Consider the following 24,189-nt stretch of genomic DNA (forward strand, 5'->3'; position numbering starts at 1 on the left):
ATATACTCTGTTATTTTATAGTTGCAGGTCTTGTGAATAGCAGTTTGTTTCGGATCCCTCAATACTACGCGAGCCTGTGTGCAAACCATCTTTGCAGAGGCTGTATAGACTAAGTACTCTCTTTCAGTATGCAGAAGACAACTTACTAATTTCTATTTCCTTCTCCTATTATCTTGATAATCAGTGTATGCCCTACTAGTCCGGTTACGAGCGACTGCCAAAGAATAGAGATTAAAGCAGGGTATCGCTAGAATATGCAAGTATTTTAAGAAGAACGATCGAATCGAACGGCGTGACTTCAGGGTCGCGAGAACAAGGTCGAGACCTAATAATTGGCTGGACGAAGGTGTCCGTTCCACGAATAGATCTCGTTAGCTTCCAAACAACCGCGTGAAACGAAATTGAACTATAGAAGGTAGGTGAAGTGTCCAAATGCGGATCCACGGCACAAGCTACTGAATAAGAGGCAGTTTCGCACAACTCCACAAGTCTTGGCGCTTGTGATGAGTCAAGATTTGAGGACAATAAGGGCATGGGGGCCAGGAGCCTCCTAAAGTGCGGCCGACCTTGGCCTCGGGGTCTGATGGCATGGGGAAGCTGGGTCTAAACTGGGATCTTCATTTGCTTTAGAAGAAGGCTTAAGCCATGAATGCATGCTACTCAACGATAGGTACAACGAGCTGGTGCAAAATGTGTTAGGAAACGCCGCAGTGCCCAAGGTTATTAATGACCTCATCATAGGCGGCAATCACTGGTCTATAGAGTTGATCAGGCTCTCCGGTTGGAGTCCCCATAAACAGCCTCGCGGTGTCTCCGAAAAGAATCTTCCTGATCTTCAAACAAAGTGGTTTCACAATGGCAAAAGCCTTTGGGAACTCGCCCATGATGTCTTCCAGCCCATCTACAGTCATGTGCCCTCTTTTCACATCTGCAATATCTTGGAATCTTCCAATCTCCCACTTCCGAAGACGACTCTCCTGCGGTGGTGTTTCTTGATTCGCGAACCCGTTCCGCCATGACTGGCGCGCGCACATCCAAAGCAGCACATAAAAAAAAGACTCCAGGTCGTGGCGGTATGTGTGATCGACCCTCCGCAGCACCTCCACTGCCATGAACTGCATCGTGCCGGTCTGGTGTCGGGCTCCACTGGGACCGCTATCCCTCTCCTTTGCCAGATCTAGATCAATCAGCATACCTTCAAACCCGTCTGCTGCTTCGGGTTTCGTGATGATGATATTGTTTGATGAGATGTCGCGATGCAAAATATTACCCACTGTGTAAAGAGACTTATGTGCCTTAATTGCGTCGCGCATCGCCGCAAGCAGCTCTTCGATCGACCGGAAGTCGCTGATCACCCGCCCAGCTGGTGAGATGACGAGACAGGAGTATATCCTATTCTCCCACAAGTCCTCGCCGGAGGTGTACAGGCTTGGCCTCGTGTGCTTCGACAGGGTATTGGTCACCTTTTGAGACACCTTTGGCCTCTGGCTGCTGGACCGCAGTTTTTTCGATCCCGACGCGCCATCGGAGGTGTGATCGGAAGAAGACTTGCGCTTGCCTCCACTGCTAGTCGACGGCAAATCGTCAAATTGAACGGTCTCACTCCGGAATCGATGATGTTCCCCAAATTCCAAACCCTCCCGAAGCTCTGCGATGGTAGTGATTCGACGGTGCGCAACGACTCTCGCCACCCCTTCAACGCCTCTCTCTTCGGCTAGCTTCAGCTGCTCTACCTCCAGCTTCCGCTTATCTGATACCCATGAAAACTTTGCGACGTTACCGCCTCGCGTCTCAAAACAGGTAGTGCCACGACACACCACAGCCTTCTGCCGGACGATCGGCCTTCCCAGCCTGATACTTGTTTCTCGGCCGCTTGCATCGTTCAAATTTACACACTGATGCCCATGCTTTCGCTCAATAAACACATCGAGACCCAATGTAGCATCATCCATCGTGGCATACCCGACAAGCGCCCGAGCAAACTTATCCGGCTCTTCGTGGATATCGAATGTACCCGAGCTATACGGTCCAGACCGATCGAAGACCCACAGCTCCATCATAGAAGCGCAGAGCAAGAATGCGTGAACGTATCGGCGGGTCGGCTGGTCAGTGAAGACGCTTCGGATGTATCGCGTAAGCTGGAGGAAGTCCTCCTTAAATCGGCTCTTATCGTAAGACTTTTTGTGCTCTCCAATGACAAAGACATCCTTATACATCGGCGTGCTGCCTGGTTTCTTAGCTGGTATTTGAAAAAAGAGGTCCATCTGACCTTTCCGTTCCTTAAACTGGTTGGCGGTTTTAGTCGTATAAAGCTTATGCGGTGCATTAGATAGGAAACGGTCCTCTAGGGTGCGAAACCAGTCCCAGACTGGCTTCTCGTCAGGCGTGACTGGGAAGTCCGCCCACCTCTTCCCATTATGCGCTGTCATGACTTCTTTTAGCATTATTTCCTGTTCTTTGCGCCAGCTCTTAGGGTTAAAGAACCTATTCATAAACCCGCCAACATTGCGGAAGGTGCAGTCCTTAATTTCGAAGAAGAGTTCTCTCTCAATAATATAGCGCGTTTCGCTATTGACAAGTCGACTATAGCTGCTTTTGACCGGTGTGCCTTTAAAGGTAGTAGCGATGCTCGATAATGGGGGCGCGATATCGCTAAGGTTTTCGATTATGATATAAGCCGCTTCCCAAATGTCTGCATCGGAGGATTCAATGGCGCATCGGATAAGAGGGCGGAATTGGCCGAGGTCTACTAAGCCCCCTCTTACGTGCTGCTGTATAGCAAATAGCTTGACTGCCACATTGCCACGTCCGTCAGGAGAGGGTAGGCTGAATGCCGCCGTTGACCCGACCAGGGCCGAAAGAAGGCTGGCGACATCTTCCTGCTGGGGTTTGCCGGCTATATTAGTATTGCGTAGCTTACCTCGAAGGGGATTAAGGGTGTCAGTAAGCGGGCGCTTTGATATTATTAGGAGGTCCTCCTCTGATAGTGTCATTCTGAGGACTGGCGTGCAAAGGCCATGGCTGATGCTCGACCAGTGATGCGAGGAATTCAGCTCGGAAGCGTGAGGTGGAGAAAGTATTACGGTGCGCTCAGGGTGGAAATGAGGGAGGCAACAGCGCGACTGATCACGTGCTAGGCGAACTATAGGCCACCAGCCACGCCATGCCTATTTGGTGACGTAAGTCACAGCTCGCCTGTTGAATCAGAGCAATATATATAAAGGTATAAGTGCGGACTTTATATTTAAAAAAATAAGAACGATTTGTTAATATGTTCGAGTGGAAGACTATACTGCATTCGAATGAGCATGGATGCAGCACCACTATTGATGCTGAATTGTACTCTCGACTCGGCCAAGTGTGCGGCCAATTGCACCACAGCTTGAGCAAGCTCTGGTGGAGAAAGAGGGGTGGAGTGTCGAGCCATGAAGTACATGCGACAGGAAAATAATTAAGTCAGGTCAGAGAGGAACCAAAATGACAGCCAACTGCCAAAACAAGGTTCTCGTTTCGCAAATGCTTCATACTCCAGGAAGATATCGCCTCCTTAAGAATGAACTGGGTAGAATGGTATGCCGCCCGTCTCCTATCACACTCGCATCCTAGCCATATTGACGGCGCTAGATGAACTTGTCACATGCGTTATTAGCCGCAATCGGATTGCGTAGGAGGTAGGTCTCCATTTCAACCCTGAAACTAGCCGATCGAATGAAATGGCTGGCCTGCAACCCTCCACTTGGAGCTTATCATTGTGAAGCGCGCGCTTCGAACTCGGGCACGGCGATTATATGTAACAATAGTTATCACAGCCCTACCTCTCCGAGCCATTCTTCCGTAACAGCTACTTCTATCCCCGGTTTGCATATATTAACGTTGACAGGGTAGTTTCTAATTTTAAGACTTCTGATTTCGCGATGTAGCCGCCTTTTGCAATACTACTGTAATGTGTACGACCGTATCAGTGCGTCACCAAGTCCGTAAAGATGGCATGGTCGAAAACAACCTTCTGGCTCTCTTCAATGGCTCTTATATGAGATTGGATGAGGCTTACGGCCTGCATGGCATATGTGCAGTCATCTATTGTAGATGTACCGCACCCTTCTAATGCTTCCTCCCAACTGCGATAAAGACCTTGGAGCTTTTGTTCAAGCCAAATACGCGTATGGGTACTGACTCGCAAAAAGTGTGCTATCATAAACTCCTTCCACCGCTGCTGCCACTGACGATGGATATTCTTACCAAACTGTTTCCGGTACGACTCCTCAAATCGGGCCAGCTCTTGCATAACAAATTGGTAGGCCTGTGCATGTCGACTTTTGACGTTGGCATCGTCGTAGTAGTCAAAAACGGCCATGATGCCCTGGATATATGCCAGCGCTCGCTCCAGGCTTTCTGGGACAGTGAAGATGGCATAGTTGTCCCATGTGGTCTCGCCAACGGGATTCTCGAGTTTGTATATTTTGGTCTTCAGCATGTTAAGTGTCGAGTCACATACGACCAGGCCCCTGGTGTTTTGCTTAGAACCCATCTGCACAAGACAGGAGTCGGCAGGTGAGATGGCCGTATGCAAATCCCACGATTGAAACCTGTGAGCAAACATCTGGACCTCGTGCATAGTGACGGGGGACAGTCGGTAAGCGCCGATGCCAAACTGTAAGGAAGGCAAAGCGCCGTCGAGTGAGGCTGCCATAAAGCGACCGATGGTGTTAAGTTCGAGGATGTGTTCCGTCACCCAAATGCCGTTGACTTCGTTCTTAGCTGCTCTTGTCTTGAGTTCGTAGTCCTGTGGCCCACAGCCAGCCGACTTGACGACGTATCGAGACCTGTCATTATTGATCTCCATAAGGTCGTCGCCTTGGTTGCCATTGGGATAGGCCGATGACTCGATAATCTCGCCCGGCCAATCTCCAGCCGCATAAGTGTGTTCCGGAATTGTGTATTTCCTCGGCTGCCCCATCTGCTGCCAGTCACGCTCTTGCAAAGTCTTGTTATTTCTCTGGTCGAGAATGTCGGCGTAGCGCTTTCTGGGGCGTGCTTTGGCCTCTTGGAGCATGACTTCATAGTACGCCTGGCTGTCCTCGCTTTTGGAGACATCGTAGCCAAGCATCTTGGCGCGACACGCATAGTTATCCAGGCAGTTCTCGTCGCTCCGATGGCGGCGCTTGGGGTCGTAAGGCCCCGATCTGGCTGAGCAAGTATCCTTTATTCGAAACTTGCGTAACCTCTTAACACCCTCGCGCCATTCCTCGGGTGTAGGAATCCTTCCCCAGTCTTCAGAGCCCTTAGAGACGCCGCAGTCTGGGGCAGACTGGGAATCGTCCTTGTCAGGGTCCGAGCTGGCTTTATAGTCGGACGAGTTCAGGGGAACGTCGGAAGAAGACGCTTGGCCATCAAAAACGACAGCAACACGCTCACCGGTCGCTAGCATCGTCTTTGTTGACGCGTTCAGGAGAGAATCAGGGTCGAAAGAGCGGCGGTGATGAATGGGGATGCCTTGGGACTCAGGTTCGATGACTTCTAGACCACCATCATCCGGATCCTCTTGAATATCAAGACTCGCATCCCAATTCCATTGACTGGGGCATTTCCATACGAATTTGGTAGGCTTTTTCTTTTCGGTGTCTAATTTTTTGGCCACGTTAATGAGACCAATGGCAATATCTGTCTGCGCGGCCCGGGAAGGGGCGGTGCTAAAGGCGTAGCCCTCTGGCTGGGTCTGCATGGCTGATGCCGGGATACCGTACATGCCCATTGAGTTAACAGCAAAGTTCCAGTCGTTAACGTATCTCTGTTGGACGCCAGAATCGGGGGAACCAAGCATGTTCATGGTGCCTTGAAGGGCGACCTTGCAGTCGGTGCTGTAGTCGACGATACCGCGCTTGTTGTGTTCGTGCCCTGCCACTTTGTCCCATTTGCAGTTTTCCGGGTGAGCAAGAACGTTTTGAAGGGCGGAGACGTAACCGTGATGGATCTCTTCGACGTTGTTAGCTTCAGTCAGGAATCGCGGAGTGCAGCACACGGCGTTGGCGCCGCTGTTGCACCCTTCCCAGGGTCTAGGTTTTTCCATTGCCATTCGAATCTTTCCATCTGGGCAATAGCCACTGCAATGCTTGCTGCTTCTGTCTGCGGAAGGCTGCCCCCAGCAATCAATCCACTGCGTATCCATCACAGGACGCTTGCAGCATAGCGTTCGGTACTGATCGTAGCCGTGCTTGCGGCATGTCGCGGCGCCGCTACCCCAGAAGCTGCTCAGCGTGTCGAAATGGCGCTCAGGGTCGTCCGAGCACGGACCTAAACTGCTGGAATCGTCGCAGGACTCAGAAGCGGTCCCATGCCACTTACATATGTCGTATCCAATCATGGAGTCGAGCGCCCGGCCCGAGTCTCCCGCGGTTTGACAACATGCAAGCTGCGCTCTGTCGTTGCCGCAGGCGACTTTCGTCGAACCTACCTCTCGCTGCTTGCTGGACGGGGCGATGACGCTCTCGCTCCCGGCAGGGCATGCGCCTTTCTTGCCACATTTGCCGTTACGAAAGTCGTACCAGCCGCACCTGGGAATCGTCTTGGATGCCGGGCAGCAGAACTGCCGCAGGGTCCCGCCTTGGCAGTGGTAGCCGTCCTGCATGACCTCGTCCCGGGACGCGTCGCTATCGATTCGAGGCACTGTGGTATACCCACTGGCGCAGCTGATACCGCAACTGGCCCAGTAGCATTGGTTCCGGACGACTTTGGGCGACGGTTCGTCAATAAGTTCTGTGTCCTTATGGACAGTCACAGCCTTGAGAGATTTATATCTGGTGGCTGCCTGTAACTGCAGCGAGAAGCGCGTGTCGTAAAGGCCGGATTGACCACGCTTCTTCTTCCTGCCGACAGTCGAGGCCACTTTGGCGGATCTGCCGGCGTAGTCTTGGCTGACGGCCCATACCATAACGCCGCCGAGGCACATATTGCGTGCAGCGTCCACTTTGAGCCTGAAGGTGTCCTCGTCGTCGTACGTAATCCACTTGCGTCCGATCACGGCAATCTTTACCATGGCGTCCTTGTCGAGCGTCGGCGTCACACCTGCAGCACGAATCTGATCCGTCAACTCGGCATTGGTGAGCGTGCCGCCAATATCATCTCGGCTGCAAGGCCCGGCCTCGCCTACCGAGTCAAACATGCATTGGGCGTGGGTGCATCCAGGGTCGGCGGCCAAAAAGGTACGTGAGTAAAAGGCTAAGCCGAGCGTTATCTTTTCCGGCTTGATTTCATTGCGCCAGAATAGATCCAGATACTCGGTGATCTCGGTCATATTGGTATGCGAGTTAAGGTAGGCACCCAGCCACTTGTTGCCCTTGTCCCAAAGGCCGTGTAGGTCGTACGACATGATATTGAAAAAGTCGACCCATTTCTCTAGCTCGACAATGTCAAAATGCTGCAGGTACCAAAATGACACGGGCAGCGTCGCCGTAAGGCCATTACGTCCGCCACTGCCAGCATTGAGCGCAGCCTTGAGGTTTTTCATAAAGTCCGGATAGTTGGCATAGTCGGCATCTTGGCCCCCGCGTTCCGGAGTTGTGGGATATTCCCAGTCAATATCGACACCGTCAAAGTTGTACGTGTTAAGGAAGCTGATAAGGGATTTGAAAAAGACCTTTTGCTTCGCCAGATCGGCCGCCAATTCCGAAAAGGTGTGGAAGGTCGGGCCGGGGTCGTTGAATGACCATCCACCGATGGCGATGAAGACCTTGAGGGACGAGTCGTACTTCTTCAGATCCGTCAGGCGAGAGTACAGAGCCACATCCTCAATCTGGGCTGGGACAATCTTATATGTTAGAGGGTCGATGCCGGCAAAGGCAAAGTTCAGATGCGTGTACACGCCCATGGGCACGTCTTCGGGCTGAAAGGCATGGCAGCTTCGACGTGCCGCCCAGCCCTCGTAGTAGCCCACCACGCGGTTGACCGGAGCATCGCTGCGGGCAGCACAGGACGGTCGGTCAACCTTTTTTTCGCCACAGAACTCGGCTGTGGCGCCGCAGTAGCCCCATTTGGAGCAGCACACGTTGAGGGGGCACTTCTTGAGCTCGACGTAGTCGGCGCCGAACGAGCCCGGGTCACACTGCGCCTTGGCATGGCAACCGGCCACGCAGTTCTCGGGCGAACAAAAGTCCTTGCCAAAGCCGCAGAAGCCAAACTTGGAGCAGCACGTCTCGTCAGCACAGGGACGGTCGGCGTCGCACCCCAGCTTGAAGTCACAGGTGCTGAGACAGCCGTCACCGCAGTGGTCCTTGCTAGTGCCACAGAAGCCAAACTTGGAGCAGCAGCCCGTGGCGCACTTTTTGATTGCGCTACATTCCTGGCCTGCAACTGGAAGTACTGTATATAATAGGGAAAGGAGAGTAAAAAAGAACGTGGTGGAACGCATTATTACCGAAGGTAATGAGGTGGTGTGTGCAGAAGCCTCAATAACAGACAAAGAAAAGAAAAAGAAAGACGCCAGAAGATCAAGGTAACAACCCTTAACCTGACGTTTTCTCACCAAATCGAGTCTTAGTTTCTTCTATAATTCGTCGGTCACTCTATAGATCCGTTCCCGATGGGGTGGGGTGGAAAAACACAGGATAAGATGAAGGTAACGAACGACGAGCTTTTCGTTATTTGTCGAGTTGCCCAGCTTTTTCTCACAAAACGAGTCCTGGCTTCTAGTATTGTTCAGTTAGTGTGATAAAAAATAAAAACAAGAAAATATCAAGGTAAACAAGATAGAGTTATTTTCTTTTAGTTGCTAACTGACGAGGTCTTTTGCTTACGGTATACTTTATCAAGTACCTTTTGGATCGGTTTCTAATGGAATAGGGTCGAAGAAAATGATGAAGAAGATCAAGGCAACGACAGAGGCATCTTCTGGTATTTTTTCTCCTTGTTTCCTTTTTTTTTCTTGCCGCAGTGCAAGGACATTGTCGGATCATATTATCGGCCAACTACACTCAGAGGAAGCCGACGATCCCACTCTTTCGGCGAAGATGAGCTTCACAGGGTGGGTTGCCAAGCGACAGGGGTCACCGTATGGATCCGTGTGGTTCGTTTCCCCTTTGTACTGGGATTGTGTTGAGCTCCAGCCAACCACATCGCATTGCACTAAAACAGTGACGAGTCAATACAGCCAACCATAATGCAGCGATTCCCAGAATGATAACCATAATACTTACAACATATAACACACAGTTGGGGCCAACGACTGAAATTTCTGTCTCCTTGGCCTAGTCTAACCAGATTCAATCATAAGACCCCTGATAAGGCTTTACTGTCGATTGTATGTGGGTACAACAGTCAAGAGCGAACGTGAGTGAAAGAGTAAGAACGGGGGTTGTACGGGGAATTTCATCATCTGGAGCCTTTGACATTGAACTTTTGTGCAGAAAAGCGGGCAAGGTCGCAACCGAGATGTTACGATGCCTCCATTCCAATAAAATTTTTCTTGTTCATAGGACCGAATGGTATCGCAGGGCGGACTCAGCCACACCCTGTTTGTGTCCAATGCGCTAGTGGGCGACACATCCTACGTATGAAGCAATGTATACTCGCACTTGATATTTCCTCTTTTTATCTCTTTTTTCTACTCGCTATCGCGTCTGCGAAGTTGGCTTAAACCACCTCATCATGGCATTCGCTCTTCAGCAACTCCTTCGATTCATTCTTTTCAGCCTATTGCATGCTATTCAACCGTTGCTCGCCTACGGCAAAACCAATTTACTCGCTGAGAATCACTATGCGAGAGGAAATTCATCATCATTTGCTGGCAATGTCTCAGCGTCGGCCGAGAATATTGTTGCTCGATTCCAAATGGCCATGGCTGTTGCCAACCAAGCCATCCTCGCGGCCCCCAAGGAGAATTCGCCTCAGATTCTAAACTTGACAACGGCTCGCTTAGCAAGGGCAGAGCCGTTGGACTACTCGGGAAACTTCCAACAGCATGCCAATGGCACTTTTTATCGCAGGGACAGCATCCACGGCAACGGGACTATTGCCACCTCGAACAGACAGTCCTACACAGTTCCTTCTGAGGTGGTCGAGGCGGCGCGCATCTTGGCCGAAAAAAATCCACCACCCGCTGCTGATTACCCTCTTCTTCTTGCCGAGGTCCGCGCGAGGCTGGCACGGCGCAACACCCACTTCAATGACACCAACGTGATGCCGCAAAAGACGCAGCGTTCTTCTGGTCTCGGCGGATACGTATCCCCAGACGAGCTTGCTATTACGATCCAAAACGGCACACAGGTGGCTGGCCCCGAGCATCCAGACCAGGGCCTGAATCGTACCCAGTTTGTAAATGGTGATGGTGCCAAACTTGCCAAACGAGCGGCCGAGACTTTCTGGATGGAGACAATGACACAGCGCGGAACCGCGCCATATGCAGGCGCCGACTACAAAGTATGGCGCAACGTCAAAGACTATGGCGCGATCGGAGACGGCATCCACGACGACACGGCCGCCATCAACAAGGCTATCTCGGATGGCGACCGATGTGGGGCCGGATGCCCCGCCAGCACCCGGTTTCCCGCCACCGTCTACTTCCCCGCCGGCACGTATCTGGTCAGCAGTCCCGTTATTCAGTTTTATAACACCGAGATGCTCGGCGACCCATTCAGCCCACCTGTAATACGGGCATCGGCAAGCTTCGTTGGCCTGGGCGTCATCACCTCCGATGTCTATGTCGGCGACAATGTGACGTGGTATCTGAACCAGAACAACTTTCTCCGCAGCGTGCGCAACTTTGTCATTGACGTCCGCGCCACGCCGCAGGGAGCCTATGTGTGCGGCATCCATTGGCAGGTAGCCCAGGGCACGTCGCTGGAAAACATTGCCTTCATCTCGACCAAGCCGGCTGACGACGAGTCCACCACGCAGCAGGGCATCTACATGGAGAACGGCAGGGGCGGCTTCATGAGCAACCTCGTCTTTGTGGGTGGCAACTTTGGCGCATACTTTGGCAACCAGCAGTTCACCACCAGCGGCCTGCTTTTTGATAGCTGTCGCACGGGGCTGCAAATTCACTGGGACTGGGGATGGACTATGCAGGACACCGAGTTCTACAACTGCCGCAAGGGCATCGTCACGGTCGGCGGCGCCGGCGGGCCCTTCAGTACCGGCCAGGGCGTCGGCTCTCTGTCTCTTGTCGATGTGCACATGTGGGGTGTGCCTGTTGCCATCGAGACGTCCCTCTTTTCCGAAAACTCAACGGCGCTATACATCAGCAACGGCGGGTTTCAGAACTGCGGCACCATCGTTATCGACTCGCGTGCAAACCGCGTGCTCTACCCTGGCAACGCGGCCGGTAAGACGAATGTCTTGTCCTGGGGCTTTGGCAAAATGGCCGACCCAAGCGGCGAAACGGGCTTCAGGGATGGCGCCGATGTGTTGACGCCAGACGCGTATCCCGCGTCGCTCCTCGTCTCCGATGACAAGCATCCACGCGCCAAGTTCTTCCATCGCACGCGGCCCAGCTATGCGGACCCGGGCAACAGCCAGATCTTCAATGTCAAGGATTATGGAGCCAAGGGCGATGGCTCCGCCGACGACACAGCTGCTCTAAACCATATTCTCGACGTTGCCGCCAACGTTTCGGGTATCGTATACTTCCCCCACGGCGTCTACATCATCAAAGATACGCTCGATGTGCCCGTGGGCTCGCGCATCATTGGTCAAGCCTGGCCGCAAATCATGGCTACCGGCGACAAGTTTGATGACATGGCTAACCCGCGGGCCGCTGTGCGTGTAGGTGCTGTCGGGTCCGTTGGCGTCATGGAGATCCAATGCATGTTGTTTACCGTCCGGGGCCCTACGGCCGGTGCCATCCTCGTCGAGTGGAACGTCCACGAGAGCACGCAGGGCTCGGCCGGTCTCTGGGACTCTCACTTTCGAGTGGGTGGTGCCAAGGGCAGTGATCTGCAAAAGGCCGAGTGCCCCAAGACGGCGCAGAACACGGGCTGCATGGCCGCATCCATGTTGATGCACATGACGGAAAAGTCATCGGGGTATCTCGAAAACGTGTGGATGTGGGTTGCTGACCACGACATGGAGGATGCTGATCAAGTCCAGATCAACGTGTTTGCAGCACGGGGCATCCTTATAGAGTCCAGGGGTCCAACATGGCTTTGGGGCACCGCCGTCGAGCATGCCGTCCTATACCAGTATCAGCTCTCCGGGGCCCAGAACGTGGTTATGGGCCTGATACAAACTGAAGCTCCCTACTTTCAGCTGCACCCCAAGGCACCGGCCCTCTTTAAAAGTAGCCTCGTGTTCAGAGACGATCCTACATTTGCCGACTGCGTGGCCAGCCCCAGCTCCGCCGCGTGCAACATGACCTGGTCACTACGCATAATAGAGTCGACAGACATTTACGCCATCAGCGCTGGACTCAATACTTGGTTCCAAGACTACTCGCAGAACTGCATCAACAGCGGGGCTAACGACTGCCAGCTGAGCGCGTTTTATGTCGAGCAGAGCTACCGTGTCTGGGTCTACACCCTTATCACCACTGGCGCTGTCCAGATGGCCGAGCCGCTCAATGGAAAGCCTGTCATGGCCAGGAATAACCGCAACGGCTTCGCGTCGTCCATTGTGGCCTGGCTCGCCGGCCCAAATCAGACCGTCGGCGTCAGGAACGAGACGGGTTACACGCTCTACACCCGCGACGACCTAGCCAGCCAGAGCTTCTCCGAGTTGTGTAAGACGGCTCTGACGGCCACCATTGTCTGCCCCGACTTGATGATGCAGTGGACCTCGCCGGCCTACCGCGGCTCATTGGCCAACGCAACTCTCCAAAGCCAGATATGCAGTATAGGCTGTCGCGATTCGCTAGCGTCGTGGTACCAGGGCGTCGCCGCCCGCTGCGCCGACTACCGATGGAGCTCTGGTGCACCCTTGGAAATGGCGGGCGGCTACACTTGGTACGGATATAACGAGAGCTGCCAGGTTGATGCTAGTACCGGCCAGTACTGCAACGACGTTATCGGTGCCTTCAGTGACTCGGAGACGCTAGCCAATATGCCCGATGGCGAGCTATGCTCAGCATGCTTCGTTGGCCGGGTGCAGATGATGCAGAAAAGCACCTACTCCATCTTTAACACAGTCCCCTGGTACCAGCAGGCTCTCCAGGTCATCCAGACACGGTGCAACGTGCAGGGACCGACAAATGTCCCCTCACCACTGATTGAGGTCCCCGTGCCGGGATCCTTCTGCATTTCAGACAAGTACTACAGCACCAAGTCCGGCGATACGTGCAACTCCATTGCCCTGGCAAACGGCGTTTCATCCGCCGACGTATTCTACGCGACTGAGGCTGCCGGGGCCGTTGGCGGCTGCAGCAACCTCCCTGTCAACTTGACATTCTGCCTGCCGCTGAAATGCACAACGTACCTACTCAAGGCTACCGACAATTGCTTTACCGCTTCATCCAGCGCAGGTGTCGACGATATCACAAAGTACAACACATGGATCGACCCGAGCTGTGATAACCTCCACGAGGCCAATGCCACAATGGGTTCCGTGCTCTGCACCTCGCCCCTCAGCGGCACCTACATTCCCGGCATGGCTACTAATACCTCCCGTATCCCTGGAGGAGGAATGGCTAACTATAGCTCTGTTGCCGTGGAGCCTCCCGCGGGTGCCACAGTTGCACCTGAGACGCATCTGAGCTGCGGCCGCTGGCTTGTTGCCCAGGCAGGCGATACGTGCGCCTTTATCACCATGTCATATTCCATTGGCCTGTCCCTTTTTGCTAGCATGAACCCCTCCATCAGCGCTACGGTCTCGGGCGACTGCTCGGCCTCTATCGTCCCGGGCTATGCGTACTGCGTAGCGCCTGTTTGGAATCCCTCCTACTTTCAGTCTTTTAATCGCACCTATACCACCAAGCCCTTCGGGTGCTGGTCTAACCTCGACACGAAATCGCGGCCTCTGACCGGCCCGATCTGGACTCGCCACGACGTGACCCTCGATATCTGCGCCAAAGCTTGCTTCCTTGACGGCTACTCCATGACTGGCCTCAAAGGCGCCGATACCTGTCTGTGCGGCGAAAAAGTGGCCATGAACTCTGTCCAGCTCTCCAACTCAGACTGCACTGCCGACCAAGACGAAGCTTTCTCTCTTTACGGTCTATCGGACAGTGTAACCCTCACTTTCCAATTCAGGGACGTCGGATGTTTCTCCAACTCGGCCCTCATCACAGGATCCGCCCCCAGCATCACTTGGCCGACCAACAATACCGTCAGCGACTGCTCGTATTTCTGCCTCCCCGCGTATCCCTATTTCGGTCTCACCAACGGCGATAGCTGTCGCTGCGGTACGGGCATAGACAAGGCGTCTACCCCGGTGGATACGGATACAAATTGCAATATTGCCTGTACAGGTGCCAACATGAATTGCGGCGGATCGGCGGCTACGCATATATATGCTGCGAGGGGGGACTTGGTGACGAGTCCCGAGCAGGCGCCGATGTCACCATTACCTCGAACAAGGACATCGATAACCTCATCAACATCGTCTTCGTCGGTGGCGGCATCGGCATCGACTGCGCCAGACCCCGTAGGATTTAAGCTGAAGTCATTCTTTCACGCTGACTGCACTGGTAATGTATACAATGACGTAATGGTGCTTCCCAACGGCGATAGTTTCTGCATCGATACCAACTGCCAGGTTGGATCTGTCAACACCGACGCCATCGGTACCTGTCCGGACGGCCAGGTCCAGCTGAGTTACTGGGAAAATCCGGGTTGTACTGGCAAATGGTTTGGGTACGGATATATGAGTAGAGGCCAATGCCATACGCTGTGGGAGAGTGGCTGGGCATCCAAGTCCTTGCATCTTCGATGCGCTAGCCAGGACAACGACTGTGTGAACAAAAGAACGTGCACTTTTGACCCGAATCCAACGAACGAAATATGCCGTTGACTTGAAGCTTCCTAGCACTAATAGCTATTAGATGGTAAAAGCATTTATCAATATATAAACATAAGTAGTTATTAAACAATTTATAAATATCAAAGAATATGATATAAACTAGTTTATATAAAGGCCTGGCCCTAGAGCGACTATAAGATATGGGAAGGCTAGGTAGGGTCATTCTGGTATATTGGACTAAAGCTTGGGGAGGGAGTGTCAGAATGAAAAATATTTATTATTATTTATTTCACGCCGACAAGCTCTATGCATTGCCGCATCATCAGATTGAAAAATGTATTAAGTATTTACTACTTATATTTATATGGCGACTGCTAGTAAAATAAGTTACCCAGTACCTATATACATTCCTTTACGCGCAATTATTAAGCAAAGCTGTGCCGAAAATGCAGCGTACGCTACGTAAGTGCGTAAAGCGTGCCTTCCAGCTTTGCTTCTTTAATAAGAGGCCAGGGGTGCTAAGCCTATTGATAGGAACTCGGTATACCCAGTTGTACGTAGGGTTGCGCGCGTAGTGTCATATACCGGGTAATCACCAAGCAAAGGTATTCTATTACTTTGCTAATGACTATCTAAGAAAGTAGGAAAGAGGCAAAAGAGAGGAATTACACAATATGGCCTCTTTTATGCGCGTGCTATAGTTACATGCATCGGCGCGGTCGGGCTAGGCTGCCCGTATACCCTACCGAGCATAGGGGCAAAAGGGGCTACTACTAGGGTGCCGCCGAATTCTTTAGTGTTAAAGGCACAGGGAAAGCGGAGTAGCCAGGCGGGTAAATATTAGTCCGGCTTAGCTACTGCTTATTTACTGCCTTTTTTACTACTCTTTTTACTGTTTTTTTTACTACCTTATTTACCTTTACCGCTTTTTTACTGTTTTTTTACTGCCTTTTTTACTGCCTTATTTTACCGCCTGTCAGAATGAAATTATTTATTGTTATTTATTTAATTATTTTTTGGATATTTATCGCCGACAATCTCTATGCATCGCCGCATCATCAGATTGAGAAAGGTATTAAGTATTCAGTACTTATATTTATATGCCGAGTGCTAGTAAAATTTAGTACCCATTACTTACACACATTCCCTCACGCGCAATTATATGATGCATCACAAATTGATCATACCACTTTATCGTCGCAAATCTCGATATACTACAAATTGCACATTTCGCCACATATCTATAATATCACAGTATGGTCACGATATTCACGTTAGATTGATTTCACTAGGGATATTCTATATTGGTCTATTATGTATTTAAATCCCTAGATATTCCTACCCAAATAGTGGGAAGGAGGGAGGGATACACGCAAGCAAGTATGCAGAATTAATGCACATCAGATTGTCCCTACGCCTTAGTCTCGTATCTTATCTGTGCTATCACTTTGCAGCGATTTTACCATTCCACTGCCTTTATCTTTCGCATACTGCATTATCTTAGCAGGCGAAAACCGTTTGATACCGCCTTTTACTGCCTTTTTTACTGCCTTATTTTACCATCTTTTACTGCCGTATTTTACCGCCTTTGCCCTGCCTTTTTTACTATCTTATTTTACTATCGTTTTTACTACCCTTTTTACCGCCTTTTTACTGCCTCACTTCACCGCCTTTTACTGCCTTTTTTACCGTCTTTTCCCTGCTATTTTTACAGTCTTACATAATTTACTGCATTTTTACTGCCTTTTTTACTGCCTTATTTTACCTTCTTTTACTGCCGTATTTTACCGCCCTTTACTGCCTTTTTTACCGCCTTAATACTACCTTCTTTTTACTTAAATATTTTAACATAATGCATTTTTTATTATTCTCCTCCGGGGGCCCTCCGGGGGCCCTGCCGGGGGCCGCCTGCGGCGGGCTTTTTAGCCTGCAGCGGGCCTCTGCTTAGAAAGCATGGCAGAATTACGCTTTTCACCGCCTTTTATATAGCAGAACCTTACCGCCTAATTTCCGTACTTTTACGTTCTTTTACACTTTTTTTAAGGGAAGCAGTATATCATAGTATTTTGCCGACTTAATTGACTAATATCCGCTCGAATTAAGAATTCTAAAAAGTTTTTTGACGAATCACTAAGCAGGTAGTGGAGATGTCTCTATAGGATGGCCTTACTGTATTTTAAAGAGGGAAAGCGGGAAAGAGCTACGCCCTTCCTGCCTTGCCTTCCGATTTCTTCGCAAATCTCAGGCAAAGCTCCGCTTTCCCTAATAATTGCGTATAAGAGAATGTGTGTCAGTACTGGGAACTTAATTTCACTAGCAGTCTCTATATAAATATAAGTACGGAATACTTAATATCTTTTTCAATCTGATGACGCGGCGATGTATAGAGATTGTCGGCGATAGATATCCGCAAATAATAAATAAATAATAATAATAATAATTTCATTCTGACATGCTACAAGCTTCCTGAGAGCAACACAGTATGCTAACACGTGACTAATCAATGCAGCCAATTGGGCGGCAGCGATTAACACTAGCAATTTCTCTCTTCGTTGTGAAATACGTTTCGATCGCACACATTTTCTGCGAAGCTGCCACATCAAAAAATTTCTATAGCGTAGCCCAAGCTGTGAATACCCGCGAATACACAGTAGTTGCAATTTTCTATACTTTGGCCTGATTTACATCTTATTATCCCTGTCTTACTCCAAGATGGATGACCCGCGCTATTCACATCCCGATTTTGGCACCAGAGAGGAAGACTGGCCCGATCCCGATATCGACTCTGATACAGAAGAAGGCCGCCAGAAGATGGAACTGCTCGAAGCAGCTCACCTCGCGACCATTAATCGCGCCATTGCTAAACGGACCCAGCAACCATTGTACCCTGGTATCCCGGAAAGTCTCTATGATAAGGCTCGGGACCACCAGGATCAGCTGACTGACGAGGAGCGCTGCCTGCTGCTCAGCCGCGGCGACTTAGTCGGCAAGGTGCTCGCCTATCCTGATTCCCTTAGCGACGACGAGATACATGAGTGTCTGCATTGGCCGCCGCCGAATGTAGTTCGTGAGAACATTCAACGCGCCACGGGAGGGACTTTGAGCACGCCCACGGAGCTCCACGCCAAAGCCACAGAAGCTATAGAACGCGGACAGCTCAGAACAATGATAAGTGAAGACGCGATTCTCCTGGCGACGTCCCGTTATCATGCTCCAAATAGCAAAACAAACTGTGTGAATGCGTTTATGTCATCCTATCATATACCGGGATATAGGCAAGCTACTGTTCTGCTATACCGCCGGCTAGGATTAGATGGTATCGCTTTTCGGGAGTTTGTACTATACTTCGCGGACTGGTCAAAACTCAGCTCAATACGGTCCCGTGTCACCTCCCCTAGCGCCTCTGAACCAGGATATATAAGGTTTACCATCTTGGATATGGATTTTCTTACTGAGCAACATAAGAAAGGCAAGGTATCAAACCAGGATGCCATTACTCTCAACTGGGCATTGCTCAAGAAGCTCCGGATTGCCATTGTCCATCCCCCCTTTGTTAGGGCCGCGGTTAAACAGATGATCAGCAACATGGAATCACTCCAAGAGCAGCATCAACTTGGCAACATGACGGTCCAAGAGGTAATGACGCGCACTGCAGACTGTCTAGTGTCCTTGAGGGCCGATTCCGCGTCGTTGCCTCCCGACCCCGACCCTGCTATTGCTGCTCGCCGCTTAGACGAGGATTGCGGTGGATCTGGCCCTTGGCCGCCCACATCGGCACCGCGGAATCCCGTTTCCATCTTTGCACGTGCCAACAATCTCTCGGGCAATGCCATACCTTCGTGGCTTGACCTTTCCGAGGATCAGAAGGAGGCTTACCGTGCTCAGTACGAGACGGCCCGTCGTGAGGCCTGGGTCGCACACGAGACTGCGACAACCGAGCCAGCAGTACAAATAGGCCAGCCGTCTCCTCCGCGTAATAGAGAACAGGGCCAGGACCTTCGATGGCCATATAATTTAGAAATTCCGGGAGCCCCCAGAGAACGGCTTCCTGGGCTACCGATGCCGCCAATGATGGTGACTGGCCTGCGTGTGTTCCGCGATGAGCTGCAGGAACAGGTATCGTTTGCTGATGCCTGCGATAGGTGGGACGCATTGACGGATGAACAAAGGGTGCAATATGAAGCCAGAGCCAAGGTGCTTGATGACGCGGCAAATACAGCTTATTCCATCACATTTAGTAATTTTATGAAAAATGGTTATGAAGAAAATCAGTAGGCTAGAAAGAAAAGTCTACTTAGAGTCTTAGATCTAACAACATAATCAGGGAAAGCGGAGCTTTGCCTCGTTTTGTGGTAAAACTTGCAGCTCTTTCCCGCTTGCTCACTATCGAAATATAACTTAAAGGAATTAATTACACTGAAAGGCTGGGCAGTCTACCATCCAGGAATTTATGGGCTAGATATTGATGGCACGAAGTTACGGAAAAACGTGCGGTACTCGAGAGCTACAGAAAGACAGCAGACCAATTTCGGTCACGTCGACCTTGAGCTTGGAGCCGATTTCCTACCAATCTCTCTGAACCATTATTTCCTCAGAAAAAAATACTATTAGGTCTTAATCTAGAAAATATGTTTCATTCATAATAACTATCTTGACTATCCTAGCATACATTTCGTCCCTTGGTATACGCGCAGCTAGGCATTAGAAACAGCTTGCGATATTTTCTATCACCTATTTCTGCGACCCAGCTCTCTACATTATCTTTAATCACATCAATCTGCAAGGTATTTATTGTTTCCCCTGTTTCCTCGTCAACAAACAGGAGGCTTATTTTCCCTACATGACCAAGGAAAATCATCCCAGGCTCCCCACCAATCCCCCGGGCCACCCTCAGCAACGACACAATATTCAGCAACATTTTCAAACCATACTAGGCTTTGAGACTAATTATGAAACCAATATTCGTCGTTAACACGTTACAATTTAAGCCGGCGAATGACAGAACTGAGATGCTGGACGCTCTTCAGGTGTCCCGTCCCAATGTCGATCATATCCTTTTCAAAGTTAACCCACGCATATCGCTCTTCGTGTGGTTCCGTAGCGCTTTTCGAACCTGCCTGGGCGACTCCAGCTTTCGCATCTCGCCGACGCTGGAGCCGACGCTATCGCTTGGTGAGGGTAGGTGTAGAGGGAGGATAAACCTTGTATAGGTTTTGACGACGGGCTTCCCGACAGACGTGCAGAATGGCCGGTGGAGGTACCGGCACATACGGGTCCAGCACAGGTTTCTATTTACTTACATTCGAACCTCTTGGGCCCCTTGAGCCATTCAAAGCTCTGACATCGACCGTTCGAGGTTCAACTGCAAACCCCTATATCAGGGTCCGAATTTCGTACGGCAGCCGAGGAAAGGGATGAAAAGTGTCCATGTGCGAGCCAGGAAATGCGGGACTGCCCCCGTCCAGTTATGCCAAGAGCTGGTATTATACTATACTAACAAGGTCGGATATTCCTGAGTTAGTTTCACCGGTTCCATATTTTAACGTAAAGACGTGAACTCTTTGCCGCAGGGTGGATTAGACTGTTACTACTGCGGGTTGCTAATTTAAATCAGCGGACCCAGACAGAGGAAAGCTCTTTGTGTCACATGCTTTAACTAGGGCACATTATGTCAAGGATAGTTCGATATTAACGCTATAAACCGCGAGTAGATAGGGAACTTTTTTTTCTCGCTTTTACCATCCATGCATGATCCGACTAATCTCGATTTAATAATCTCTAGCCGAAACTTTTCATGATGCAAATTTGCTAGCTGCCTAAGGAACGCTTGCTGTACATTGATGATGGTGATGACTGATAAAAAGATAAGCACGGGCGGAAGGCGGAAGAGAAAAGAAATATGACCATCCCGGCTCGGAACCATATAAATCCGATATCTAACAGTTTCCACGTGTCTTTTAAAGCTTCTATTGCGTCATGAAATCTTCTTACTGCACCTACAGTGTGCTAAGAGGGAAGATGATTGTGTCAGCAAGAAGACATGCATATACAATCCGGTCGGACTGCTCTTAGGGAATACTCATAAAATTCGAGTATTGCCTGGCTACACTCTGATAATTAGCTGAAGTTATGGAGTTATCTGCCAAAGTGCACCTAACGATGCTTCGAGTTGCAGAAGGTTAATATCGAGATTTGACGGCAAAATGTCTTACGTATAATGACTTACGTATACTCGCATTTATGTGGAGCACTGGTAGCTTTATCTCATTACATGACTCATGCTCGGTAAACAGGATAATAAGCGTAGCTAGCTAGGTATATAGTAGTAGGTGGACTGCCTATGGCCACCTATTCTCAACGATAACCGAAAATCCATACACGTTACTTTTTACTATCATCATATTCTCCCGCAGAGTGAAATAAAGCTGCAAATCTATAAATCTACTTGGCTCGTCTGCCTCAAGTATTGGAGATTTTGACTTTAGTAATCAATTTTACAATGAAGTTAACAATAACTAGTCTTCTTTTCCTTGCCATGACCATGGCTGCTTCAGCGGCTCCTCTTGCTGGGAATACAAATATCCACGCTCTCGAACTTAATAACATGGCTCGAAGAAAAGAACGATTGCCTTCTCTCAGGTGCTTTCGCAGTGGGGAATGTTTACCCGAGGGGTACTAAGTTGCGCCCCCGCCTAAGATTTCAAGTTCGAATAAAAAACAGATATAATTGAAGCCTTGACACGGTTCGATTAGGCGACTTAAGTGTGCAGTAAAGCAGCAGGTATATGCAAATAGAGATAAATATTATTTGGCTTCCAAACTAGGTACCAGTACCAGACCCAAGACGCTTCCAGCAGAAGTCGTCTAGAGAATAAATATTAGGAAGAGAAGTCTCTCTAGCTTTTACATTAAAGAATAGATCCATCGATTCGTAATGTTTCAAGGTGAAGGCGATGTGTACTGCACTAAGTATATTCATTTCGAGAGCTGTATCGATCTTGTTTGTATAAGGACTTGTTGTGTGAAGTCTGAATACATGCGCGATAACTTATCAATCCGTAACTGTGGCACCTGAAGTTCAAACATTTAATCTCCTTGTCCTAGGATCTCGGCAAAGGCGTACGGAATTGAACGCAAGTTGGAACATTGACAGTTCTTTTTTTTTTTCAAGAAAAAAAAAGACGATAGCCCGCATGCGTATAAAGTATCATAGTTTCTACTCCTCCGTCTGGGAGCCTTCAAATGTCGCTTGCGAAACACAAACTATCATAGCACATCCTTTGCCAAGTGGTGATATAAACAGCGAGACGTAAGAATTGACTCTATAAAGCTTGGTTGCCAAACTCACTATAGTACGCAGCATTTCCTGGCTAAACGAATGGATACACAAGTTTTACGCTACTTTATACTGGGACGTCAGTTGCGTTTGTGAGGCAAATGCCTAAGATGCCTTGACCATCGGCTCTGTTCGGCGACTTAAAGTCAAGTTAGGAGGAAAGCAAGCTATAACTTCCAATGGCTATATAAGAGGCTCTCATGTAGAGGATATACTATAATAACACTTGATGAAATACGGTGTTAAATTTCCCCAGGTGGTGGAAAGATTCCGACTATAAGGCGTTGCCGTTAGAGCACTCCAGGACGATATTGCTAAGCGAGCAAGCACTCATTACTTATTTCAGCAAGGTTTCAACGAAGTGATACGCCTGGTTTTAAGGCCATACGGCTGCGGTTGTACGCGCAAAAGTTGGTCATGTAAATATAACCATGTACAGTTCATAAAACTTGAACAAAAGGACGTCTATAGGCTTGCAATTTCCCAGCTATTTGGGAAATCAGATAAAAAAAGCGAGCAGCGTAGTAGAAGAGCTGCGACAAATAAAGACGGTTTGAAGCTTTACATAAATAAGCCTTTTGGTATATTTCAACTACGATGCATGCCCCTCAAGAATACGGAATACTTAACTGGCTAAGATTCTAACACTTCCTAATGTCGTTCTCCCACATAGAAGTCGCCATAGAATGAACTCCGATAATACATTACGTCTGTTAGCCAAGGAACAGGAATGCAGCCAGATGTTCATGGAGAACACCCGATGTTTGTTGCAACCCTCTATTTTGCGTGTTTTGTTGTCAACAAAAGCCTGGTTTAAAAAAATGGCCTGAAAAAAGGCAATGCCGTGACTTGGAAGCTTTAGACAGCTTGCGCAAATTACTCACCCCTTACGAACAAAATATATACCGGGGTAGTGCGGCGTAGAAGCGGGGCGGGCGCTCCAGACACGAGATGTTTCCATTTGGCTGCTTATTTGCTGAGTTCTCGCGCTATTGTCTCGTGCCTTGGCATTGGTATTTAATGGGCGCTTGTAGGTCAGTGCTTGTAAACAAACGCTGGGAAGACATCAAAGCTTGAGGCGCTTCTGCCATGCGCTTTAGCAAGCTATTCTGGCCGTGCTCTAATACGGTGAAGCGCAATTCCCAGTCGATTCTATTTAAAGATGTCATTCCATCTCTTCCTTGTGGCAGGAACCCATCGAATACCAGCACCGCTACTTGATCAGAAGAGATTCAAACGCCCTAAACGATCGACAAAATGTTCAGTCGGAACTCTATACTGATTGTCCCTCTTTTGATACAGGTCTTGTGAAAAGCTCCCACTATAGGAAGAAGCTGTAGAGCTGACATTTGCCATAGGAAGTTGTTGGGCTCAAACCTCCCATTCCTGGATACAAAACTCAAGATATAACATGGCAGATTGAGGTTTTCCCCGGCCAAGAGCATCAGAATTTCACTGGAACCATAGAAAACGTTATTTCAGAAGTCCAGAAACGAAATACAGCCTTCAAACTGGATCCCCCTGAAATAGACATTCTCTCCAAACGCTACCAATGGGACTTTGGGGACCTCATTTGTGGTGGCGGCCCCTACAACTGGCAGTGGGCAAAGACAAACTATGTCACCGGCGGAATCAAGTACTTACGATCCATCAAAGGAAAGCCTCATCTGCCTGCTGGTCCCGGGACCTGCGGGCGCGTGAGCTGTGGTGACAAGGCTTCCATCTGGTGGTGCAACGACAGAGATGTAAGAGCCACATCCTTCCCTTTTTCGTCTTTACTTTCACCGCTCATTATTTTTCTCAGGATTTTACCGAACACTACTTGACTACCTTTGCGGAGATTGCGCTGGGCGCCGAGAGAATTAACGATGTTTGCAGAACGGAAACTAGAAAGGGCTGGTTGACTGTCGGTCAAATATTTACGAACCAAAAATGGAATGTGATTGTTCGTGAGGACCGCAACGATTGCTAAT

General features: G+C 49.8%; 5 protein-coding genes across 5 annotated transcripts; 3 read left to right on the forward strand and 2 right to left on the reverse strand.

Annotated features, from left to right (window-relative positions):
• Positions 1-695: 695 nt before the first annotated feature.
• Positions 696-2,216, reverse strand: UV8b_06034 (uncharacterized protein; the record flags this gene model as incomplete). The annotated part of the gene is made up of 1 exon (XM_043143531.1): positions 696-2,216. The coding sequence occupies one exon, from the start codon at positions 2,214-2,216 to the stop codon at positions 696-698; it is 1,521 nt and encodes a 506-aa protein (XP_042999466.1).
• A 1,885-nt stretch (positions 2,217-4,101) lies between these two features.
• UV8b_06035 (uncharacterized protein) lies at positions 4,102-8,404 on the reverse strand (the record flags this gene model as incomplete). The annotated part of the gene is made up of 2 exons (XM_043143532.1): positions 4,102-4,169; positions 4,240-8,404. The coding sequence occupies 2 exons, from the start codon at positions 8,402-8,404 to the stop codon at positions 4,102-4,104; spliced, it is 4,233 nt and encodes a 1,410-aa protein (XP_042999467.1).
• Positions 8,405-9,639: 1,235 nt separating this feature from the next.
• UV8b_06036 (uncharacterized protein) lies at positions 9,640-14,576 on the forward strand (the record flags this gene model as incomplete). The annotated part of the gene is made up of 2 exons (XM_043143533.1): positions 9,640-14,323; positions 14,470-14,576. 2 exons carry the CDS (start codon positions 9,640-9,642, stop codon positions 14,574-14,576), a joined length of 4,791 nt encoding a protein of 1,596 aa, XP_042999468.1.
• A 3,016-nt stretch (positions 14,577-17,592) lies between these two features.
• UV8b_06037 (uncharacterized protein) lies at positions 17,593-19,155 on the forward strand (the record flags this gene model as incomplete). The annotated part of the gene is made up of 1 exon (XM_043143534.1): positions 17,593-19,155. One exon carries the CDS (start codon positions 17,593-17,595, stop codon positions 19,153-19,155), a length of 1,563 nt encoding a protein of 520 aa, XP_042999469.1.
• Positions 19,156-23,473: 4,318 nt separating this feature from the next.
• Positions 23,474-24,188, forward strand: UV8b_06038 (uncharacterized protein; the record flags this gene model as incomplete). The annotated part of the gene is made up of 3 exons (XM_043143535.1): positions 23,474-23,518; positions 23,575-23,961; positions 24,021-24,188. The coding sequence occupies 3 exons, from the start codon at positions 23,474-23,476 to the stop codon at positions 24,186-24,188; spliced, it is 600 nt and encodes a 199-aa protein (XP_042999470.1).
• Position 24,189: the final 1 nt, after the last annotated feature.

The sequence above is a fragment of the Ustilaginoidea virens genome, chromosome 5, assembly GCF_000687475.1.
Source record: "Ustilaginoidea virens chromosome 5, complete sequence".
Lineage (NCBI taxonomy): Eukaryota > Fungi > Ascomycota > Sordariomycetes > Hypocreales > Clavicipitaceae > Ustilaginoidea > Ustilaginoidea virens.